A 25156-nucleotide genomic window follows, 5' to 3' on the forward strand; every position below is an offset into this window, starting at 1 on the left:
CCCAGCGCTGCCCCGCCCCTCAGGGACAGGGCGGAGGAAGGGGAGAGGCCCGGACGAGGCCACGCCCTCTCACCGCCACTGTGCGCACGCTCATTGGGCCACGTCCCAAAGCTGCCCCGCCCCTAGGGGGGGACAGGGCCGAAGAAGGCCACGCCCCTCGACGCCGCGGCGCGCAGGCTCATTGGGCCCCGTCCCAGCGGGTCAGGGCGGAGGTAGGGGAGGGTCCCGGACCAGGCCACGCCCCTTACCGCCGCGGCGCGCATGCTCATTGGGCCACGTCCCTGCGCTGCCCCGCCCCTCCAGGACGGGGGGCGCTCGCGGGGAAGGGGAGGGGCCCGGGCCAGGTTACGCCCCACGCCGCCGGGGCGCGCATGCTCATTGGGCAACGTCCCTGCGCTACCCCGCCCCTCCAGACAGAGGGCTCTCGGGGAGAAGAAGGGGCGTGGTCAGAACCAGGCCACGCCCCCTCGGGGGTGCGTTGCGCACGCTCATTGGGCCACGTTCCTGCGCTGTGCCGCCCCACGCCGCTAGGGGGCGCGCTGGGGGAGGACGGGGAGGGGGCAGGGACTCTTTTTAACCATGGCATTCATTCACTTATTCATTCATCAATCAATCGTATTTATTGAGCGCTTACTGTGTGCAGAGCACTGGACTAAGCGCTTGGGAAGTACAAGTTGGCAACATCTACAGACAGTCCCTACCCAACAGCGGGGTCACATTCGAGAAGGGGGAGACAAAGAACAAAACCAAACATATTAACAAAATTAAATAGAATAGATATGTACAAGTAAAATAAATAAATTTATTTTAATAAATAAATAAATACATTTATTCATTCGGTCGTATTTATTGAGCGCTTACCGTGTGCAGAGCACTGTACTAAGCGCTGGGAAAGGACAATTCAGCAACAGAGCGATAATCCCTGCCCACAACGGGCTCACAATCTAAAAGCCAAACTATTCAACAGGCATCAGTAGCATTGATCATCATCATCATCATCAATCGTATTTATTGAGCGCTTACTGTGTGCAGAGCACTGTACTAAGCGCTTGGGAAGTACAAATTGGCAACATATAGAGACAGTCCCTACCCAACAGTGGGCTCACAGTCTAAAAGGGGGAGACAGAGAACAGAACCAAACATACTAACAAAATAAAATAACTAGAATAGATATGTACAAATAAAATAAATAAATAAATAAATAAATAGAGTAAAAAATATGTCCAAACATATATACATATATACAGGTGCTGTGGGGAAGGGAAGGAGGTAAGATGGGGGGGGATGGAGAGGGGGACGAGGGGGAGAGGAAGGAAGGGGCTCAGTGTGGGAAGGCCTCCTGGAGGAGGTGAGCTCTCAGTAGGGCCTTGAAGGGAGGAAGAGAGCGAGCTTGGCGGATGGGCAGAGGGATTGGGGGCATTCCGGGCCCGGGGGATGGCGTGGGCCGGGGGTCGACGGCGGGACAGGCGAGAACGAGGTACAGTGAGGAGATTAGCGGTGGAGGAGCGGAGGGTGCGGGCTGGGCTGGAGAAGGAGAGAAGGGAGGTGAGGTAGGAGGGGGCGAGGGGATGGACAGCCTTGAAGCCCAGGGTGAGGAGTTTCTGCCTGATGCACAGATTGATTGGTAGCCACGGCACTTAATAATAATAACCAGTAATAACAACAATAATATAATTCTTAATATTAGTATTAAATGTTATTATTATAACCGCATCCCGTTTAGGCCACGGAACCTCTCTCCACCCACACTACATCCGCGGAGTCGCTATGAATTGGAAATGACTCGATGGCACTTAATAATGATAAGTACTAACAATATTAGTATTAAATGTTATTATTTAATATTTAGTATTTCGTATTTAATAAATACGATTGATTGATTGGTTGATTATTATAACCGCATCCCGTTTAGGCCGCGGAACCTCTCTCCATCCACACTACATCCACAGGGTCGCTATGAATCGGAAACGACTCGACGGCACTTAATAATTATAAGTACTAACAATATTAGCATTAAATGTTATTGTTTAATATTTAGTATTTAGTATTTAATAAATTCGATTGATTGATTGGTTGATTATTATAACCGCATCCCGTTTAGGCCGCGGAACCTCTCTCCATCCACAGTACATCCACAGAGTCGCTATGAATCGGAAATGACTCGACGGCACTTAATAATAATAAGTAATAATATTAGCATTAAATATTATTATTTAAAATTTAGTACTTAATAAATATGATTGATGGATGGATCGATTATTATTACCGCATCCCGCTTAGGCCGCGGAAACTCTCTCCATCCACACTACATCCACGGAGTCGCTATGAATTGGAAAAGACTTGACGGCACTTAATAATAATGACAAGTAATAACAACAATAATATAATTCTTAATATTAGTATTAAATGTTATTATTATAACCGCATCCCGTTTAGGCCGCGGAACCTCTCTCCCTCCACACTGCATCCACGGAGTCGCTATGAATCAGAAACGACTCGACGGCTCTTAATAATAATTAATAACAACAATAATATAATTTTTAATATTATTATTATTATATTATTATTATTATAACCACACCCCGTTTAGGCCGCGGAACCTCTCTCCATCCACACTACATCCACGAAGTCGCTATGAATCGGGAAACGACTCGACGGCACTTAATAATAATAAGCAATAACAATATCATGCTTAATATTAGCATTAAATATTATTATTTAATATTTAGTATTTAGCATTTAATAAATACGATTGATTGACTGACTGATTGATTGATTATTATCACCGCATCCCGTTTAGGCCGCGGAACCTCTCCCCATCCACAGTGCGTCCACGGAGTCGCCATGAATCGGGGAACGACTCGACGGCACTTAATAATAATAAGCAATAACAATATCATGCTTAATATTAGCATTAAATATTATTATTTAGCATTTAGCATTTAATAAGTACGATTGATTGACTGACTGATTGATTGATTATTATCACCGCATCCTGTTTAGGCCGCGGAACCTCTCTCCATCCATACTACATCCACGGAGTCGCTATGAATCGGAAACGACTCGACTGATCTTAATGATAAATAACAACAACAATAATATAATTTTTACTATTAGCATTCGAATATTATTATTATTATAACCGCATCCCGTTTAGGCCGCGGAACCTCCGGCCGCCGGAACGGAAGGTGCGAGGTCTAGGGCTCCGGGGGAAGGGGAAAAGGGGGAACGCCGTCCGGTCACGTGGGGAGGAAGTGGGCGGGGAAATCGGGCCACGTGACGGGGCGCCATCGCGCACGTGACCGCCTTCCCCCGTCACGTGACTGGTCGTTGAGGAAGACGGCGCTCGGCCAAGATGGCGGCCTACCTGCAATGGCGGCGGTTCGCCTTCTTCGACAAGGAGCTGCTGAAGGAGCCGCCCGGGCCCGATGGCGCCTCCAAGCCCTTCGCCCTCCCCCCGGGCATCACAGTCTGCGACTCGGGCCGGGGGAGCCTGGTCTTCGGGGATATCCTTCTGTATAGATGTTTGTACAGAGTTATTCCCCTATTTATTTATTTTTCTTGTCCATATCTATTCTATTTATTTTATTTTGTTAGTATGTTTGGTTTTGTTCTCCGTCTCCCCCTTCTAGACTGTGAGCCCACTGTTGGGGAGGGACCGTCTCTAGATGTTGCCAATTTGTACTTCCCAAGCTTTTAGTACAGTGCTCTGCACATAGTAAGCGCTCAATAAATACGATTGATGATTTATTTATTTTCCTTGTACCTATCTACTCTATTTATTTTATTTTGTTAGTATGTTTGGTTTTGTTCTCTGTCTCCCCCTTCTAGACTGTGAGCCCACTGTCGGGTAGGGACCGTCTCTATATGTTGCCAACTTGTACTTCCCAAGCGCTTAGCACAGTGCTCTGCACACAGTAAGCGCTCAATAAATACGATTGATGATTTATTTATTTTACTTGTACCTATCTATTCTGTTTATTTTATTTTGTTAGTATGTTTGGTTTTGTTCTCTGTCTCCCTCTTCTAGACTGTGAGCCCGCTGTTGGGTAGGGACTGTCTCTATGTGTTGCCAATTTGTACTTCCTAAGCGCTTAGTACAGTGCTCTGCACATAGTAAGCCCCCAATAAATATGATTGATGATTTATTTATTTTACTTGTACATATCTATTCTATTTATTTTATTTTGTTAATATGTTTGGTTTTGTTCTCTGTCTCCCCCTTCTAGACTGTGAGCCCGCTGTTGGGTAGGGACTGTCTCTCTATGTTGCCAACTTGGACTTCCCAAGCGCTTAGTACAGTGCTCTGCACACAGTAAGCGCTCAATAAATACGGTTGATGATGATTTATTTATTTTACTTGTACATATCTATTCCTTTTATTTTATTTTGTTAATGTGTTTGGTTTTGTTCTCTGTCTCCCCCTTCTAGACTGTGAGCCCGCTGTTGTGGAGGGACCGTCTCTAGATGTTGCCAACTTGGACTTCCCAAGCGCTTAGTAATAATAATAATAATAATAATAATGGCATTTATTAAGCGCTTACTATGTGCAAAGCACTGTTCTAAGCGCTGGAGAGGTTACAAGATGATCAGGTTGTCCCACGGGGGGCTCACAGTCTTCATCCCCATTTTACAGATGAGGGAACTGAGGCCCAGAGAAGTGAAGTGACTTGCCCAAAGTCACACAGCTAATTGGCAGAGCCGGGATTTGAACCCATGACCTCTGACTCCAAAGCCCGGGCTCTTTCCCACTGAGCCACGGTGCTGCTCACGCTGCTTAGTCCAGTGCTCTGCACACAGTAAGCGCTCAATAAATGCGATTGATTGATTGATAATAATCATCATCATAGCACTTCCTAATAATGGGCAATCAATAAATACGATTGATTGATTGATTGATAATCATCATTATAGCACTTCCTAATAATGGTCAATCAATCAATCGTATTTATTGAGTGCTTACTGTGTGCGGAGCACTGTACTAGGTGCTTGGGAAGTCCAAGTTGGCAACATATAGAGACAGTCCCTACCCAACAGTGGGCTCACGGTCTAGAAGACTTGGATAATAATAATGGTCTTGGATGGTCTTGGATAATAATAATAAGGATAATGGTGGCATTTGGTTTTTTATGGCGTTTATTAAGCGCTTACAGCGTGGCTCAGTGGCTTTGGAGTCAGGGGGTTATATGTTTGTTGTATGTATATATGTTTGTATGTATTTATTACTCTCTCCCCCTCGTCCCCCTCGCCATCCCCCCATCTTACCTCCTTCCCTTCCCCACAACACCTGTATATATCTTTATATGTTTGTACATATTTATTACTCTATTTATTTATTTATTTTACTTGTACATATCTATTCTGTTTATTTTATTTTGTTAATATGTTTGGTCTTATTCTCTGTCTCCCCCTTCTAGACTGTGAGCCCTCTGTTGGGTAGGGACCGTCTCTAGATGTTGCCAACTTGCACTTCCCAAGCGCTTAGTACAGTGCTCTGCACACAGTAAGCGCTCAATAAATACGATTGACTGATTGATAATAATCGTCATCATAGCATTTCCTAATAATGGTCAATCAATCAATCAATACGATTGATTGAATGATTGATAATAATCATCATCATAGCACTTCCTAATAATGGTCAAACAATCAATCAATAAATACGATTGATTGATTGATAATCATCATCATCATAGCACTTCCTAATAATGGTCAATCAATCAATAAATACGATTGATAATAATCATCATCATAGCACTTCCTAATGGTTAATCAGTCAATCAATCAATACGATTGGTAATAATCATCATAGCACTTCCTAATAATGGTCAATCAATCGATCGTATTTATTGAGCGCTTACTGTGTGCAGAGCACTGTACTAAGCGCTTGGGAAGTCGACAACATAGAGAGACAGTCCCTACCCAACGGTGGGCTCGCAGTCTAGAAGACTTGAATAATAATAATGGTCTTGGATAATAATAATGATAATGGTGGCATTTGGTTTTTTATGGCGTTTATTAAGCGCTTACAGCGTGGCTCAGTGGCTTTGGAGTCGGGGTTATATGTTGTATGTATATATGTTTGTACGTATTTATTACTCTCTCCCCCTCGTCCCCCTCTCCATCCCCCCCATCTTACCTCCATCCCTTCCCCACAGCACCTGTATATATGTATATATCTTTGTACAGATTTATTACTCTATTCATCTATTTATTTTACTTGTACATATCTATTCCATTTATTTTATTTTGTTAATGTGTTTGGTTTTGTTCTCCGTCTCCCCCTTCTAGACTGCGAGCTCACTGTTGGGTAGGGACTGTCTCTAGATGTTGCCAACTTGTATTTCCTAAGCGCTTAGTACAGTGCTCTGCAATCAATCAATCAATCAATCGATCGTATTTATTGAGCTCTTACTGTGTGCAGAGCACTGGACTAAGCGCTTGGGAAGTCGACAACATATAGAGACGGTCCCTACCCAACAGTGGGCTCACAGTCTAAAAGACTTGGATAATAATAATGGTCTTGGATGGTCTTGGTCTTGGATAATAATAATAATGATAATGATGGCATTTGGTTTTTTATGGCATTTATTAAGTGCTTACAGTGTGGCTCAGTGGCTTTGGAGTCGGGGTTATATGTTTGTTATATGTATATATGTTTGTACGTATTTATTACTCTATTTGACTTGTACATATCTATTCTATTTATTTTATTTTGTTAATATGTTTGGTCTTGTTGTCTGTCTCCCCCTTCTAGACTGTGAGCCCGCTGTTGGGTGGGTACCATCTCTATATGTTGGCAACTTGTACTTCCCAAACACTTAGTCCAGTGCTCTGCACACAGTAAGCGCTCAATAAATACAATTGAATGAATGAAGAAAGCGTGGAGCACAGAGGGATGGGGTCTTCTCCTTCCTCTGGGTCCCTGGATTCTCACTCTCCTGGCGCTTAGTATATCCATTCAATCATATTTATTGAGCGCTTACTGTGTGCAGAGCACTGGACTAAGCGCTTGGGAAGTCCAAGTTGGCAACATATAGAGACGGTCCCTACCCAACAGTGAGCTCACAGTCTAGAAGACTTGGATAATAATAATGGTCTTGGATGGTCTTGGTCTTGGATAATAATAATGATAATGGTGGCATTTGGTTTTTTATGGCATTTATTAAGCACTTACAGCGTGGCTTAGTGTCTTTGGAGTCAGGGGGTTATATGTCTGTTATATGTATATATGTTTGTACGTATTTATTACTCTATTTATTTGACTTGCACATATCTATTCTGTTTATTTTATTTGGTTTATATGTTTTGTTTCGTTGTCTGTCTCCCCCTTCTAGACTGTGAGCCCGCTGTATATGTTTGTACATCTTTATTACCCTATTTATTTTACTTGCACATATCTATTCAAGCAGCATGGCTCAGTGGAAAGAGCCCGGGCTTTGGAGTCAGAGGTCATGGGTTCGAATTCCGACTCCGCCACATGTCAGCTGTGTGATCTTGGGCAAGCCACTTCACTTCTCTGGGCCTCAGTTCCCTCACCTGTAAAATGGGGATTAAGACTGTGAGCCCCACGTGGGACAACCCGATCACCCTATATCCTCCCCAGCGCTTAGAACAGTGCTTTGCACATAGTAAGCGCTTAACAAATGCCAATCATTATTACTATTATTATTACTTATTTTATTTTGTTACTATGTTTGGTTTTGTTGTCTGTCTCCCCCAGGTTGGCAACATACTTGGTCCGGGGAAAATGATATTAGTGTTGAAAGTCGGGCTTCCTGCGTGAGCCTCAGTTTCCCTGCCTGTAAAATGGGAAAATTGCCTCTTCCCATCGCCTCTTCCCCGCAAGGAGGATACGGCAGATGGGGGGCGGTGACGGGGACGGGAGCGAGTTCTCCAGCACAGTCTCCGTCTTCTCCTTAACCCCTGGCACATATGGAAGGGCAGATCTGGTTTCTGCCCCGCTCCCTGCAGCTCAGCTGCTTCCAGGCCTACAAGCTGCGGGTGACCCACCTCTACCAGCTGAAGCAGCATAACATCCTGGCCTCCGTTGGGGAGGACGAGGAGGGCATCAACCCCCTGGTGCGCCCCGGGAGAGGGGAGGCCGGAGGAGTGGGGAGGGCGAGGAGGGCATCGACCCCCTGGTGCGCCCCGGGAGAGGGAAGGCTGGAGGATTGGGGAGGACAAGGAGGGCATCAATCCCCTGGTGCGCCCCGAGAGAGGGAAGGCCGGAGGATTGGGGAGGATGAGGAGGGCATCGACCCTCTGGTGTGCCCCGGGAGAGGGGAGGATGAGGAGGGCATCAACCCCTGGTGCGCCCCGAGAGAGGGAAGGCCGGAGGATTGGGGAGGACGAGGAGGGCATCAATCCCCTGGTGCGCCCCGGGAGAGGGGAGGACGAGGAGGGCATCAACCCCTGGTGCACCCCGATAGGGAAGGCCGGAGGATTGGGGTGGACGAGGAGGGCATCAACCCCCTGGTGTGCCCCGGGAGTGGGGAGGATGAGGAGGGCATCAATCCCCTGGTGCGCCCCGGGAGAGGGAAGGCCGGAGGATTGGGGAGGACGAGGAGGGCATCAATCCCCTGGTGCGCCCCGGGAGTGGGAAGGCTGGAGGATTGGGGAGGATGAGGAGGGCATCAATTCCCTGGTGCGCCCCGGGAGTGGGGAGGACGAGGATTGGGGAGGATGAGGAGGGCATCAATCCCCTGGTGTGCCCCGGGAGAGGGAAGGCCGGAGGATTGGGGAGGATGAGGAGGGCATCAGTCCCCTGGTGCACCCTGGGAGAGGGGAGGACGAGGAGGGCATCAATCCCCTGGTGCGCCCCGGGAGAGGGGAGGACGAGGAGGGCATCAACCCCTGGTGCGCCCCGAGAGAGGGAAGGCCGGAGGATTGGGGAGGACGAGGAGGGCATCAACCCCCTGGTGCGCCCCCGGAGAGGGAAGGCCGGAGGATTGGGGAGGGTGAGGAGGGCATCAATCCCCTGGTGCGCCCCGGGAGAGGGAAGGCCGGAGGATTGGGGAGGACGAGGAGGGCATCAATCCCCTGGTGCGCCCCAGGAGTGGGGAGGACGAGGAGGGCATCAATCCCCTGATGCGCCCCGGGAGAGGGAAGGCCGGAGGACTGGGGAGGATGAGGAGGGCATCAACCCCCTGGTGCGCCCCAGGAGAGGGAAGGCTGGAGGATTGGGGAGGAGGAGGAGGGCATCAATCCCCTGGTGTGCCCCGGGAGAGGGAAGGCTGGAGGACTGGGGAGGATGAGAGGGGATCAACCTCCTGGTGCGCCCCGGGAGAGGGAAGGCCGGAGGATTGGGGAGGACGAGGAGGGCATCAACCCCCTGGTGCGCCCCAGGAGAGGGAAGGCCGGAGGAGCCGAGGCCTGTCGACTGCAAGCTCCTTGTGGGCGGGGATTGCGTCCACCAACTCTGTTGTATCGTGCTTTCCCAAGCGCTCGGTTCAGTGCTCTGTATTCATTCCTTCAGTCGTATTTATTGAGTGCTTACAGTGGGCAGAGCGCTCCACCGAGCCCTTGGGCACGTACGATATAACCATAAATAGACACGTTTCTGGCCCACAGCGAGCGGGCGCGGTAAGCCATCAGTAAGTGGCTTCAGTCGAGAAGCCAGCCTGTGGCGGAGAAGCGGCGTGGCTCAGGAGTCAGGGGTCGTGGGTTCTAATCCCACTCCGCCACTTATCAGCTGGGCAACTTTGGGCAAGCCACTTAGCTTCTCTGGGCCCCCGTCGCCTCATTTGGAAAACAGGGATTGAAGACAGTGAGCCCCACGGGGGACAACCTGGTTACCTTATGTCTATCCCAGCGCGTACGGCGGTGCTCGGCGCGTAGTAAGCGCCTGACATGCCAGCGTCGTCGTTAGGCGGTGGGGAAGGTGGGCCTGGGGGGGACGCCTGTTGGGGCGTAACCAGCTCGAGGGACCCCCCCCCTTGCAGGTGAAAGTCTGGAACCTGGAGAAACGTGATGGCGGGAACCCCCTGTGCACCCGGATCCTTCCCGCCATCCCGGGGAACAAGCCCACTGTGGTGTCCTGCCTCACCGTCCACGAGAACCTCAACTTCATGGCCATCGGTGAGCTGGAGGCCCCGGGGTGGGTGGGTGATGGGGGAGAGACCCCTCTCATCGGCACCTCCTTCCTCCCCATCTTTCTTCCCTCCCACCGCCCTGCGGCCTAAGGACGTTCTTTTTCCGAATGACGCCTATCGACCCCCCGTAGGAGAAGCAGGTTGGCTTTGTGGAAAGTCAGGGGACCTGAGTTCTAATCTCAGCTCTGCCACTCACCCCTCCTGGGGCCACTTAACTTCACCGGGCCTCCGTTTCCTCACCCGTGAGATGGGGAATAAATCCGTCTTCCCCCTCCCTCGACCGTCTGCCTCGTGGGACGGGGTTTGTCTCCAATCTGTGATCGATCAGTGTTATTAATCGACCACTTAGTGGGGGGGAGAGCGCCGTAATAATAATAATGATGGCATCTGTTAAGCGCTTACTATGTGCAAAGCACTGTTCTAAGCGCCGGGGAGGCCACCAGGTGATCAGGTTGTCCCACGGGGGGCTCACAGTCAATCCCCATTTTCCAGATGAGGTCACTGAGGCCCAGAGGAGTGAAGTGACTTGCCCAAAGTCACCCAGCTGGCAATTGGCGGAGCCAGGATTTGAACCCATGACCACTGGGTTCAGAGAAGCAGCGTGGCTCAATGGAAAGAGCCCGGGCTTTGGAGTCAGAGGTCATGGGTTCAATCCCAGCTCCGCCAATTGTCAGCTGGGTGACTTTGGGCAAGTCACTTCACTTCTCTGGGCCTCAGTTTCCCCAGAATGTCACCCCGGCCCCTCCTGGCGGCCGATCCCCATCCGGCCGGCCCGCGGGGCCCCCAACCCTTCCTCCAGATTCGGGGAGCGGGAAGGCGACCGAGTCTTCCCCCCGCAAAGAGGAATCCACCCTGTTGCTGGGGAAGTGGAGCGCCGTTACTGTGTGTAGTAATAACCGTTAATGTCTGGCATCACCACAGCACATGTGTAGATATCTCTAATTTCTTTATTTATAGTCCCGTCTGTCTCCCTCTCCAGACTGGGAGCTGGTTGTGGGCAGGAATGTGTCTGTGAGCCAGAGAAGCAGCGTGGCTCAGTAGAAAGAGCCCGGGCTTGGGAGTCATTCATTCATTCATTCAATCATATTTATTGAGCGCTTACTGTGTGCAGAGCACTGTACTAATCGCTTGGGAAGTACAAGTTGGCAACACATAGAGACGGTCCCTACCCAACAGCGGGCTCACAGTCTAGAAGGGGGAGACAGAGAACAAAACAAAACCTATTAACAAGATAAAATAAATAGGATAAATATGTACAAGTAAAATAAATAAATAGAGTAATAAATACGTGCAAACATATATACATAGGCCTCCTCCAGGAGGCCTTCCCAGACTGAGCCCCCTCCTTCCTCTCCCCCTCCCCCCGCCTTACCTCCTTCCCTTCTCCACAGCACCTGTATATACGTATATATGCTTGTACAGATTTATTACTCTATTTATTTTGCTTGTACATATCTATTCTAATTATTTCACTTTGTTAATATGTTTGGTTTTGTTCTCTGTCTCCCCCTTCTAGACTGTGAGCCCGCTGTTGGGTAGGCACCGTCTCTAGATGTTGCCAACTTGGACTTCGCAAGCGCTTAGTGCAGTGCTCTGCACACAGTAAGCGCTTAATAATTGATTGATTGATTGCTACATATATACAGGTGCTGTGGGGAAGGGAAGGAGGTCAGGCGAGGGGGATGGAGACGGGGAGGAGGGGGAGAGGAAGGCCTCCTGGAGGAGGTGAGCTCTCAGTAGGGCCTTGAAGGGAGGAAGAGAGCTAGCTTGGCAGATGGGCAGAGGGATTGGGGGCATTCCAGGCCCGGGGGATGATGTGGGCCGGGGGTCGACGGCGGGACAGGCGAGAGCGAGGTACGGGGAGGAGATTAGCGGCGGAGGAGCGGAGGGTGCGGGCTGGGCTGGAGAAGGAGAGAAGGGAGGTGAGGTAGGAGGGGGCGAGGGGATGGACAGCCTTGAAGCCCAGGGTGAGGAGTTTCTGCCTGATGCGTAGGTTGATTGGTAGCCACTGGAGATATTTGAGGAGGGGAGTGACATGCCCAGAACACGCCCATGCCAATCCTCCCCCCCCCCGCAGGCTTCACGGACGGCAGCGTGACGCTCACCAAAGGGGACATCACCCGGGACCGGCACAGCAAGACCCAGGCCCTGCATGCGGGCAGCTACCCGGTCACCGGGCTGGCCTTCCGCCAGGCGGGCAAGGCCACGCACCTGTTCGTCGTCACCACGGAGAACGTCCAGGTAACGCCCGCTGGGGCACCGACGGGATCCCTTCGTCCCGTCGTATTTGGCGGGCGCCTGCCGTGTGCGGTGCCCCGGACCGAGCTCTCGGGAGAGGACGTTGAAACGGCAAACAGACCCGTTCCCTGCCCTCAGCCGGCTTCTCGTCGGCGTCGTCGCTGCGGTGTTGGACCGCCTTCTAGCAATCAGTCAGTGGCGTTTAGTGAGCGCTCACTACGTGCAGAGCGCTCTAATCAATCAATCAATCGTATTTATTGAGCGCTTACTGTGTGCAGAGCACTGGGAGCGCTTGGGAAGTACAAGTTGGCAACATATAATAATAATAATGTTGGTATTAAGCGCTTACTGTGTGCAAAGCACTGTTCTAAGCGCTGGGGGGAACACAAGGAGATGAGGTTGTCCCACTGGGGGCTCACAGTCTTAATCCCCGTTTTACAGATGAGGGAACTGAGGCCCAGAGAAGTGAAGTGACTTGCCCAAGGTCACACAGCAGACATGTGGGGGAGGCGGGATTCGAACCCATGACCTCTGGCTCCCAAGCCCGCGCTCTTTCCGCTGAGCCACGCTGCTTCTCTATCTAGTCAGTCGTAGTTATTAAGCACTTACTGTGTCTAGAGCATTCATTCATTCAGCGTGGCTCAGTGGAAAGAGTCTTCTAATAATAATAATAATAATAATGGCATTTGTTAAGCGCTTACTATGTGCGAAGCACTGTTCTAAGCACTGGGGGGATACAAGGTGATCAGGCTGTCCCGCATGGGGCTCACAGTCATCATCCCCATTTTACAGATGAGGTAACTGAGGCTCCGAGAAGTTAAGTGACTTGCCCAAAGTCACACAGCAGATGTGTGACAGAGCCGGAATTCGAACCCATGACCTCTGACTCCAAAGCCCGGGCTCTTTCCACTGAGCCACGCTGCTTCTTGGGCTTCTAGACTGTGAGCCCGCTGTTGGGTAGGGACCGTCTCTAGATGTTGCCAACTTGGACTTCCCAAGCGCTTAGTACAGTGCTGTGCACGCAGTAAGTGCTCAATAAATACGACTGAGTGATTGATTTGGCCTCAGAGGTCGTGGGTTCAAATCCCAGCTCCGCCACTTGTCAGCTGTGTGACTTTGGGCAAGTCACTCAACTTCTCTGGGCCTCAGTTCCCTCATTTGGAAAATGGGGATGAAGACTGGGAACCCCCCGTGGGACAACCTGATCACCTTGTAACCTCCCCAATGCTTAGAACAGTGCGTTGCACATAGCAAGCGCTTAATAAATGCCATCATTATTATTATTATTGATCGAGCGCTTACTCTATGCAGAGCACTGTTCTGAGCATTTGGAAAGTACAGTTCAGCCTCAATCAATCAATCAATCGTATTTATTGAGCGCTTACTGTGTGCAGAGCCTGAGGCAGTCCCTGCCCACAGCGGGCTCACAGTCTAGAAGGGGGGGAGACAGGCGACAAAAGAAGCAAACAGGCACTAATATAAATATAAATAGAGTTATGGATATGTCCATATATTCACAAGCGCTGTGGGGAGGGAGGGTAGACCAAAGGGAGCGAGTCGGAGTCCCCCCGTCTTACCTCCTTCCCTTCCCCACAGCACCTGTATATATGTTTGTACAGATTTATTACTCTATTTATTTATTTATTTTACTTGTACATATCTATTCTATTTATTTTATTTTGTTAATATGTTTGGTTTTGTTCTCCGTCTCCCCCTTCTAGACTGTGAGCCCACTGTTGGGTAGGGACCATCTCTATATGTCGCCAACTTGGACTTCCCAAGCGCTTAGTCCAGTGCTCTGCACACAGTAAGCGCTCAATAAATACGATTGATTGATTGAGAGAAGGAAAGTTGAGGTCGGAGGGGGCGAGGGGATGGGGAACTTTGAAGCCAGTAGTGAGGAGTTTTTGCTTGTGTGCAGAGCACAGCACTCAATAAATACGATTGAATGAATGAATGAATTTGTACACACTGTTACTACAGATAGAATTATAATTATAAACCTGTACATTAAATACACTGTGTGCAGAGCACAGCACTCAATAAATACAATTGAGTGAATGAATGAATGAATTTATACACATCGTTACTACAAATATATAGAATTACACTTATAAACTGTGTGCAGAGCACTGTACTGAGCGCTTGGGTACATTATATACACTGTGTGCCGAGCACCGCACTCAATAAATATGATTGAATGAATGAATGAATTTGTACACACCGTTACTACGGATAGAATTATAATTATAAACCTGTACATTAAATACACTGTGTGCAGAGCACAGCACTCAATAAATACGATTGAATGAATGAATGAATGAATTTGTACACATCGTTACTACAAATATATAGAATTACACTTATAAACTGTGTGCAGAGCACTGTACTGAGCGCTTGGGTACATTATATACACTGTGTGCCGAACACAGCACTCAATAAATACGATTGAATGAATGAATGAATTTGTACACACCGTTACTACAAATGAATAGAATTATAATTATAAACCTGTACATTATATACACTGTGCAGAGCACAGCACTCAGTAAATACGATTGAATGAATTAATGAATGAATTTGTACACACCGTTAATACAAATAAATAGAATTATAATTATAAACCTGTACATTATATATACTGTGTGCAGAGCACTGTACGATAGACACAGTCCGCGCCCCACTTGAGCCTCCCGGGATTCGTCCCCATTTTACAGGTGAGATAACCAAGGCCCCCAGAAGTGAAGTGACTCAGCCAAGGTCTCCCAGCAGCCAAGCGTGTTGGGTAGGGACCGTCTCTGCCTGTTGCCAACTTGGACTTGCAGTGCTCTGCACCCAGTTAGCGCTCAATAAATACGATTGAATGAATGAATTTATACACATCATTACTACAAATAAATAGAATTGCAATTATAAACTGTGTGCAGAGCACCGTACTCTGCGATGCGGTTAGATACAGTCCCCGCCCCACTTGAGCCTCCCGGGATTCGTCCCCATTTTACAGGTGAGGTAACCAAGGCCCCCAGAAGTGAAGTGACTCAGCCAAGGTCTCCCAGCGGACAAGCGTGTTGGGTAGGGACCGTCTCTGCCTGTTGCCAACTTGGACTTGCAGTGCTCTGCACCCAGTAAGTGCTCAATAAATACGATTGGATGAATGAATGAATTTGTACACACCATTAACTACAAATAAATAGAATTATAATTATAAACTGTGCAGAGCACTGTGCTGAGTGCTTGGGTACATTATATACACTGTGTGCAGAGCACAGCACTCAATAAATATGATCGAATGAATGAATTTATACACATCGTTACTACAAATAGACTTATAATTATAAACTGTGTGCAGAGCACCGTACTCTACGATAGTTAGACACAGTCCCTGCCCCACTTGAGCCTCCCAGGTTACATCCCCGTTTTACAGGTGAGATAACTAAGGCCCCCAGAAGTGAAGTGACTCAGCCAAGGTCTCCCAGCAGCCAAGCGTGTTGGGTAGGGACCGTCTCTGCCTGTTGCCAACTTGGACTTGCAGTGCTCTGCACCCAGTAGGCGCTCAGTAAATACGATTGAATGAATGAATGAATGAATGAATGAATGAATTTGTACACACCGTTACTACAAATAAATAGAGTTATAATTATAAACCTGTCCATTATATACACTGTGTGCAGAGCACGGCACTCAATAAATACGATTGAATGAATGAATTTATACACATCGTTACTACAAATAGACTTATAATTATAAACTGTGTGCAGAGCACCGTACTCTGCGATAGTTAGACACAGTCCCCGCCCCACTTGAGCCTCCCGGGATTAGTCCCCATTTTACAGGTGAGATAACCAAGGCCCCCAGAAGTGAAGTGACTCAGCCAAGGTCTCCCAGCGGACAAGCGTGTTGGGTAGGGACCGTCTCTGCATGTTGCCAACTTGGACTTGCAGTGCTCTGCACCCAGTAGGTGCTCAGTAAATACGATTGAATGAATGAATGAATTTGGACACACCTTTACTAGAAATAAATAGAATTATAATTATAAACTGAGTGCAGAGCACCGTACTCTACGATTGAATGAATGAATGAATTTGTACACACCGTTACTACAAATAAATAGAATTATAATTATAAACTGAGTGCAGAGCACCGTACTCTACGACAGACACGGTCCACTTGAGCCTCCCGGGATTCGTCCCCAGTTTACAGGCGAGGTAACCAAGGCCCCCAGAAGTGAAGTGACTCAGCCAAGGTCTCCCAGCAGCCAAGCGTGTTGGGTAGGGACCGTCTCTGCCCGTTGCCAACTTGGACTTGAAGTGCTCTGCACCCAGTAGGCGCTCAATAAATACGATTGAATGAATGAATTTATACACACTGTTACTACAAATAAATAGAATTATAATTATAAACTGAGTGCAGAGCACCATACTCTACGACAGGCACAGTCCACTTGAGCCTCCCGGGATTCGTCCCCAGTTTACAGGCGAGATAACCAAGGCCCCCAGAAGTGAAGTGACTCAGCCAAGGTCTCCCAGCAGCCAAGTGTGTTGGGTATGGACCGTCCCTGCCCGTTGCCAACTTGGACTTGCAGTGCTCTGCTCCCAGTAGGCGCTCAATAAATACGATTGAATGAATGAATTTATACACACCGTTACTACAAATAAATAGAATTATAATTATAAACCGAGTGCAGAGCACCGTACTCTGCGATAGTTAGACACGGTCCCCGCCCCACTTGAGCCTCCCGGGATTAGTCCCCATTTTACAGGTGAGATAACCAAGGCCCCCAGAAGTGAAGTGACTCAGCCAAGGTCTCCCAGCAGCCAAGCGTGTTGGGTAGGGACCGTCTCTGCATGTTGCCAACTTGGACTTGCAGTGCTCCGCACCCGGCAGGCGCTCAGTAAATACGACCGGATGAGCGAAGGCGCGGGTCCTCCCCGGCGCGCGGGGCTGACGGGGTCCCCGGTCCCCGCAGTCGTACCCGCTGTCCGGCAAGGAGTACCCGCGGCTGGAGCTGGACCCCCACGGCTGCGGCCTGCGCTGCTCGGCCCTCAGCGACCCGGCCCAGGACCTGCAGTTCATCGTGGCCGGCGACGAGTGCGTCTACCTCTACCAGCCCGACGAGCGCGGCCCCTGCTTCGCCTTCGACGGACACAAGCTCATCGCCCGCTGGTTCCGCGGCTGCCTGGTCGTCGTCTCCCGCGACCGCAAGGCCTCGCCCAAGTGAGGGGCCCCGGGGGGCGGGCGGGGGGGACCCCCCTCGCGCCAACCCGGCTCCTGGGTGACGGCTTAGTACGGTGCTCTGCACATAGTAAGCGCTCAGTAAATACGACTGATGATGGTGACGGCGGCCGGGCACCGCCCTGAGAGCTGGGGGAGATCCGACTTCACCAGGTTTGGACGCCGTCCCCGTCCCGCGCTCTTAATCCCCGCTGGGCAGGTGAGGAAACCGAGGCCCCGAAGCGGGCGCGTGGCCGAGCCGGGACCGCTTAATAATCAATCAGTCAATCGTATTTATTGAGCGCTTACTGGGTGCCCACGCTCTTAATCCCCGCTGGGCAGGTGAGGAAACCGAGGCCCGGAAAAGCGAGGCCCCGAAGCGGGCGCGTGGCCGAGCCGGAACCGCTTAATAATCAATCAGTCAATCATATTTATTGAGCGCTTACTGGGTGCCCGCGCTCTTAATCCCCGCTGGGCAGGTGAGGAAACCGAGGCCCCGAAGCAGGCGCGTGGCCGAGCCGGGACCGCTTAATAATCAGTCAATCGTATTTATTGAGCGCTTACTGGGTGCCCACGCTCTTAATCCCCGCTGGGCAGGTGAGGAAACCGAGGCCCGGAAAAGCGAGGCCCCGAAGCGGGCGCGTGGCCGAGCCGGGACCGCTTAATAATCAGTCAGTCAGTCGTATTTATTGAGCGCTTACTGGGTGCCCACGCTCTTAATCCCCGCTGGGCGGGTGAGGAAACCGAGGCCCGGGAAAGCGAGGCCCCGAAGCGGGCTCGTGGCCGAGTCGGGACCGCTTAATAATCAATCAGTCAATCGTATTTATTGAGCGCTTACTGGGTGCCCACGCTCTTAATCCCCGCTGGGCAGGTGAGGAAACCGAGGCCCGGAAAAGCGAGGCCCCAAAGCGGGCGCGTGGCCGAGCCGGGACCGCTTAATAGTCAATCAGTCAATCATATTTATTGAGCGCTTACTGGGTGCCCACGCTCTTAATCCCCGCTGGGCAGGTGAGGAAACCGAGGCCCCAAAGCCGGCGTGTGGCCAAGCCGGGACCGCTTAATAATCAATCAGTCAATCGTATTTGTTGAGCGCTTACTGGGTGCCCACGCTCTTAATCCCCACTGGGCAGGTGAGGAAACCGAGGCCCGGAAAAGCGAGGCCCCGAAGCGGGCGCGTGGCCGAGCCGGGACCGCTTAATAATCAATCAGTCAGTCGTATTTATTGAGCGCTTACTGGGTGCCCACGCTCTTAATCCCCGCTGGGCAGGTGAGGAAGCCAAGGCCCGGAAAAGCGAGGCCCCGAAGCGGGCGCATGGCCGAGCTGGGACCGCTTAATAATCAATCAGTCAATCGTATTTATTGAGCGCTTACTGGGTGCAGAGCACTGGACTAAGCGCCTGGGAACATATAGAGACAGTCCCTACCCAACGGTGGGCTCACAGTCTAAAAGGGGGAGACGGAGAACAAAACCAAACATACTAACAAAATAAAATAAATAGAATAGATATGTACAAGTAAAATAAATAAATAAATAGAGTAATACATGCCATTCTTATTACTGTGAGCCCACCTTCTAGACTGTGAGCCCACCTTAATAATAATAATGGCATCTATTAAGCGCTTAACCGAGGCCCGGAAAAGCGAAGCGGCTCGGCCGAGGCCCCGAAGCCGGCGCATGGCCAAGCCGGGACTGCTTAATACATGCCATTCTTATTCTTATTACTGTGAGCCCACCTTCATAATAATAACGGCATTTACTAAGCGCTTACTATGTGCAAAGCACTGTTCTAAGCACCTTCTGGACTGTGAGTCCACTGTTGGGTAGCGACCGTCTCTATATCAATCAATCAATTGTATTTGTTGAGCACTTACTGTGTGCAGAGCACTGGACTAAGCGCTTGGGAAGTCCAAGTTGGCAACATATAGAGACGGTCCCTATCAATCAATCAATCAATCATATTTATTGAGCACTTACTGTGTGCAGAGCACTGGACTAAGCGCTAGGGAAGTACAAGTTGGCAACATATAGAGACGGTCCCTATCAATCAATCGTATTTATTGAGCGCTTACCGTGTGCAGAGCACTGGACTAAGTGCTTGGGAAGTACAAGTTGGCAACATATAGAGACGGTCCCTATCAATCAATCAATCAATCATATTTATTGAGCGCTTACTGTGTGCAGAGCACTGGACTAAGTGCTTGGGAAGTACAAGTTGGCAACATATAGAGATGGTCCCTATCAATCAATCAATCAATCATATTGAGCGCTTACTGTGTGCAGAGCACTGGACTAAGCGCTTGGAAAGTACAAGTTGGCAACATATAGAGACGGTCCCTACCCAATGGTGGGCTCACAGTCTACAAGGGGGAGACACCGTACCTCCTTCCCCTCCCCACAGCACCTGTATATATATATATGTGTTTGTATGTATTTATTACTCTATTTTATTTGTACATATTTATTCTATTTATTTTGTTAATATGTTTTGTTTTGTCGTCTGTCTCCCCTTTCTAGACTGTGAGCCCGCTGTTGGGTAGAGGCCGTCTCTAGATGTTGCCAACATGTACTCCCCAAGCGCTTAGTACAGTGCTCTGCACGCAGTAAGCGCTCCATAAATGATTGATTGAATGAAAGAGCCCGGGCTTTGGAGTCAGAGGTCATGGGTTCAAATCCCGGCTCCGCCAGCTGTCAGCTGTGTGACTTTGGGCAAGTCCCTTCACTCCTCTGGGCCTCAGTTTCCCCATCTGTAAAATGGGGATTAAAACTGTGACCCCCCCCCCCCGTGGGACAACCTGATTACCTTGTAACCTCCCCAGCGCTTAGAACAGTGCTTTGCACACAGTAAGCGCTCAATAAATACGATTGAATGAATGAATAAAATAAATAGAATAAATATGTACAAATAAAATAGAGTAATAAATCCGAACAAACATATATACATACATACAGGTGCTGTGGGGAGGGGAAGGAGGTAAGGCCAGGGGAATGGAGGGGGGAGGTTGGGAGGGTGGGCACCAGCATGTTTATGATGATGATGATGATGATGACATTTGTTAAGCGCTTACTATGTGCAAAGCACTGTTCTAAGTACTGGGGGAGATACAAAGTGATCAGGTTGTCCCGTGTGGGGCTCACAGTCATCATCCCATTTTCCAGATGAGGCCACTGAGGCTCCGAGAAGTTAAGTGACTTGCCCAAGGCCACACAGCAGACAATGGGTTCAAATCCCTGCCCCGCCATCTGTCAGCTGTGTGCCTTTGGGCAAGTCACTTCACTCCTCTGGGCCTCAGTTCCCCCATCTGTAAAATGGGGATTAAAACTGTGAGCCCCCCCGTGGGACAACCTGATCACCTTGTAACCTCCCCAGCGCTTAGAACAGTGCCTTTTACAGAAGAGGTCACTGAGGCTCTGAGAAGTTAAGTGACTTGCCCAAGGTCACACAGCAGGCAGTGGGTTCAAATCCCTGCTCCGCCATCTGTCAGCTGTGTGCCTTTGGGCAAGCCACTCCTCTGGGCCTCAGTTACCTCATCTGTAAGATGGGGATGGAGACTGTGAGCCCCCCCCCCGTGGGACAACCTGATCACCTTGTAACCTCCGCAGCGCTTAGAACAGTGCATTTTCCAGATGAGGTGACTGAGGCTCCGAGAAGGTAGGTGACTTGCCCAAGGTCACACAGCAGGCAATGGGTTCAAATCCCTGCTCCGCCATCTGTCAGCTGTGTGCCTTTGGGCAAGTCACTCCTCCTCTAGACCTCAGTTACCTCATCTGTAAGATGGGGATGGAGACTGTGAGCCCCCCGTGGGGCAACCTGATCACCTTGTAACCTCCGCAGCGCTTAGAACAGTGCATTTTCCAGATGAGGTGACTGAGGCTCCGAGAAGGTAGGTGACTTGCCCAAGGCCACACAGCAGACAATGGGTTCAAATCCCTACTCCGCCATCTGTCAGCTGTGTGCCTTTGGGCAAGTCACTTCACTCCTCTGGGCCTCAGTTCCCCCATCTGTAAAATGGGGATTGAAACTGTGAGCCCCCCCTCCCCGTGGGACAACCTGATTACCTTGTAACCTCCCCAGCGCTTAGAACAGTGCCTTTTACAGAAGAGGTCACTGAGGCTCTGAGAAGTTAAGTGACTTGCCCAAGGTCACACAGCAGGCAGTGGGTTCAAATCCCTGCTCCGCCATCTGTCAGCTGTGTGCCTTTGGGCAAGTCACTCCTCTAGACCTCAGTTCCCTCATCTGTAAGATGGGGATGGAGACTGTGAGCCCCCCGTGGGGCAACCTGATCACCTTGTAACCTCCCCAGCGCTTAGAACAGCGCATTTTCCAGATGAGGTCACTGAGGCTCCGAGAAGTTAAGTGACTTGCCCAAGGTCACACAGCAGGCAGTGGGTTCAAATCCCTGCTCCGCCATCTGTCAGCTGTGTGCCTTTGGGCAAGCCACTCCTCTGGGCCTCAGTTCCCTCATCTGTAAGATGGGGATGGAGACTGTGAGCCCCCCGTGGGACAACCTGATCACCTTGTAACCTCCGCAGCGCTTAGAACAGCGCATTTTCCAGATGAGGTCACTGAGGCTCCGAGAAGTTAAGTGACTTGCCCAAGGCCACACAGCAGACAATGGGTTCAAATCCCTACTCCGCCATCTGTCAGCTGTGTGCCTTTGGGCAAGTCACTTCACTCCTCTGGGCCTCAGTTCCCCCATCTGTAAAATGGGGATTGAAACTGAGCCCCCCCTCCCCGTGGGACAACCTGATTACCTTGTAACCTCCCCAGCGCTTAGAACAAGTGCTTTTTACAGAAGAGGTCACTGAGGCTCTGAGAAGTTAAGTGACTTGCCCAAGGTCACCCAGCAGGCAATGGGTTCAAATCCCTGCTCCGCCATCTGTCAGCTGTGTGCCTTTGGGCAAGTCACTCCTCTGGGCCTCAGTTCCCTCATCTGTAAGATGGGGATGGAGACTGTGAGCCCCCCGTGGGACAACCTGATCACCTTGTAACCTCCGCAGCGCTTAGAATAGCGCATTTTCCAGATGAGGTGACTGAGGCTCCGAGAAGTTAGGTGACTTGCCCAAGGTCACCCAGCAGGCAATGGGTTCAAATCCCTGCTCCGCCATCTGTCAGCTGTGTGCCTTTGGGCAAGTCACTCCTCTGGGCCTCGGTTACCTCATCTGTAAGATGGGGATGGAGACTGTGAGCCCCCCGTGGGGCAACCTGATCACCTTGTAACCTCCGCAGCGCTTAGAACAGTGCATTTTCCAGATGAGGTGACTGAGGCTCCGAGAAGGTAGGTGACTTGCCCAAGGCCACACAGCAGACAATGGGTTCAAATCCCTACTCCGCCATCTGTCAGCTGTGTGCCTTTGGGCAAGTCACTTCACTCCTCTGGGCCTCAGTTCCCCCATCTGTAAAATGGGGATTGAAACTGAGCCCCCCCTCCCCGTGGGACAACCTGATTACCTTGTAACCTCCCCAGCGCTTAGAACAAGTGCTTTTTACAGAAGAGGTCACTGAGGCTCTGAGAAGTTAAGTGACTTGCCCAAGGTCACCCAGCAGGCAATGGGTTCAAATCCCTGCTCCGCCATCTGTCAGCTGTGTGCCTTTGGGCAAGCCACTCCTCTGGGCCTCAGTTCCCTCATCTGTAAGATGGGGATGGAGACTGTGAGCCCCCCGTGGGACAACCTGATCACCTTGTAACCTCCCCAGCGCTTCGAACAGTGCTTGGCACATAGTAAGCGCTTAACAAATAGCATTATTAGTATTATTATGTGGCAGAGCCGGGACGTTTATGTCGGTCTGAAGCCCCCAGGGCTGGTGGAGAGCGACGGCCAGAGAGGGGACTCGGCCCCCCAGCGCGCGGGGGAACGGGGCGGGTGGGCTGGGGGAGACGGAGGGGCGTCCCGGACACCCTCTCCGCCCCCCCATCCCCTCCTCCGGCCCAGGTCGGAGTTCGGCGGCAGCGAGGCGCAGAGCTCGGAGAAGCAGCTCCTCACCGTCTACGACCTGTGCAACAAGTTCATCGCCTACAGCGCCGTCTTCGACGACGTGGTGGACGTCCTGGCCGAGTGGGGCTCGCTCCACGTGCTGACGCGGGACGGGCGGGTCCACGTGCTGCAGGAGAAGGACACGCAGACCAAGCTGGAGGCAAGGCCGGGGACCCCCCCCCGGGGGGGACCGGACCGGACCCGACCGGACGGGACCGGAACGGACGGGACGGGCCGGTGGGTGATGGGGAGGGCCGGGGGGCTGGGGCTGACCCACACGTGGTAACAGCAGTATCGGTGCTGTTTGTCACGCGCCTTTCTCCTCGTGCCACACGACGCGAGATATCCAGGTTGCTATTTAGTGATTTATTATTCCATTTACTTATTTATTATTACTCTATTTATTATTCCATTTATTCATTTATTATTACTCTATTTATTAATCTATTTATTTACTTATTATTACTCTATTTATTATTCTATTTATTTATTTATCATTACTCTATTATTCTATTCATTTATTTATTATTATTCTATTACTCTATTTATTATTCCATTTATTCATTTATTATTACTCTATTTATTAATCTATTTATTTATTTATTATTGCTCTATTTATTATTCTATTTATTTATTTATCATTACTCTATTATTCTATTCATTTATTTATTATTATTCTATTACTCTTTATTACCCTATTCTATTCATTTGTTTATTATTACTCTATTTATTGTTCTATTCATTTATTTATTATCACTCTATTCTATTATTACTCTATTACTCTATTATTCCATTTATTTATTATTACTCTATTCATTACTCTATTACTCTATTTATTCTATGTATTTATTATTATTCTATCACTCTATTATTCTATCTATTATTACTCTATTATTCTATTTTTTATCTATTATTACTCTATTTATTACTCTGTGTATTTGTCATGCACCTTTCTCCTCATGCCAAATGACAGAAGATATTCAGGTCGCTATTTATTTATTTATTACTCTATTAATAACTCTATTTATTATTCCATTTATGTATTTATTATTACTCTATTTATTACTTTATTTATTTATTACCCTATTCATTATTCTATTCATTTATTTACTATTACTCTAATTATTGCTCTATTACTCTATCATTCTATTTATTCATTATTACTCTATTACTCTACTTATTTATTTTACTCTATTACTCTATTTATTATTCTATTTATTCGTTATTACTCTATTACTTTATTTATTACTCTAGTATTCTGTTTATTTGTTATTCTCCATCACTCTATTCATTTTACTCTATTACCCTATTGTTCAGTTTATTTATTATTACTCTATTCATTATTCTATTTATTTATTTGTTATTACTCCATTCATTACTCTATTTTATTTGTACATCTTTCTTCTATTTTATTTTGTTAATATGTTTGGTTTTGTTCTCTGTCTCCCCCTTCTAGACTGTGAGCCCGCTGTTGGGTAGGGACCGTCTCCGTATGCTGCCAACTCGGACTTCCCAAGCGCTTAGTCATCATCATCATCAATCGTATTTATTGAGCGCTTACTATGTGCAGAGCGCTGGACTAAGCGCTTGGGAAGTACAAATTGGCAACATAGAGAGACAGTCCCTACCCAACAGTGGG

General features: G+C 49.2%; 1 protein-coding gene across 3 annotated transcripts in view; it reads left to right on the forward strand.

Moving 5' to 3' along the window:
* Positions 1-3355: 3355 nt before the first annotated feature.
* The window catches only part of VPS11 (VPS11 core subunit of CORVET and HOPS complexes), an 85932-nt gene continuing 64131 nt past the window's right edge, over positions 3356-25156 (forward strand). For 2 of the 3 annotated variants that reach the window (XM_038753391.1, XM_038753393.1), the window contains exons 1-6: positions 3356-3506; positions 7934-8082; positions 9945-10080; positions 12172-12335; positions 17299-17546; positions 23476-23677. In XM_038753391.1, the coding sequence (XP_038609319.1) occupies positions 3356-3506; positions 7934-8082; positions 9945-10080; positions 12172-12335; positions 17299-17546; positions 23476-23677 (1050 nt within the window). Of the gene's footprint in view, positions 3507-7933; positions 8083-8452; positions 8479-9944; positions 10081-12171; positions 12336-17298; positions 17547-23475; positions 23678-25156 lie in introns of those variants that run through there. The other variant, XM_038753392.1, reaches the window with a different exon arrangement.

This window comes from Tachyglossus aculeatus, chromosome 11 (genome assembly GCF_015852505.1).
Source record: "Tachyglossus aculeatus isolate mTacAcu1 chromosome 11, mTacAcu1.pri, whole genome shotgun sequence".
Taxonomy (NCBI): domain Eukaryota; kingdom Metazoa; phylum Chordata; class Mammalia; order Monotremata; family Tachyglossidae; genus Tachyglossus; species Tachyglossus aculeatus.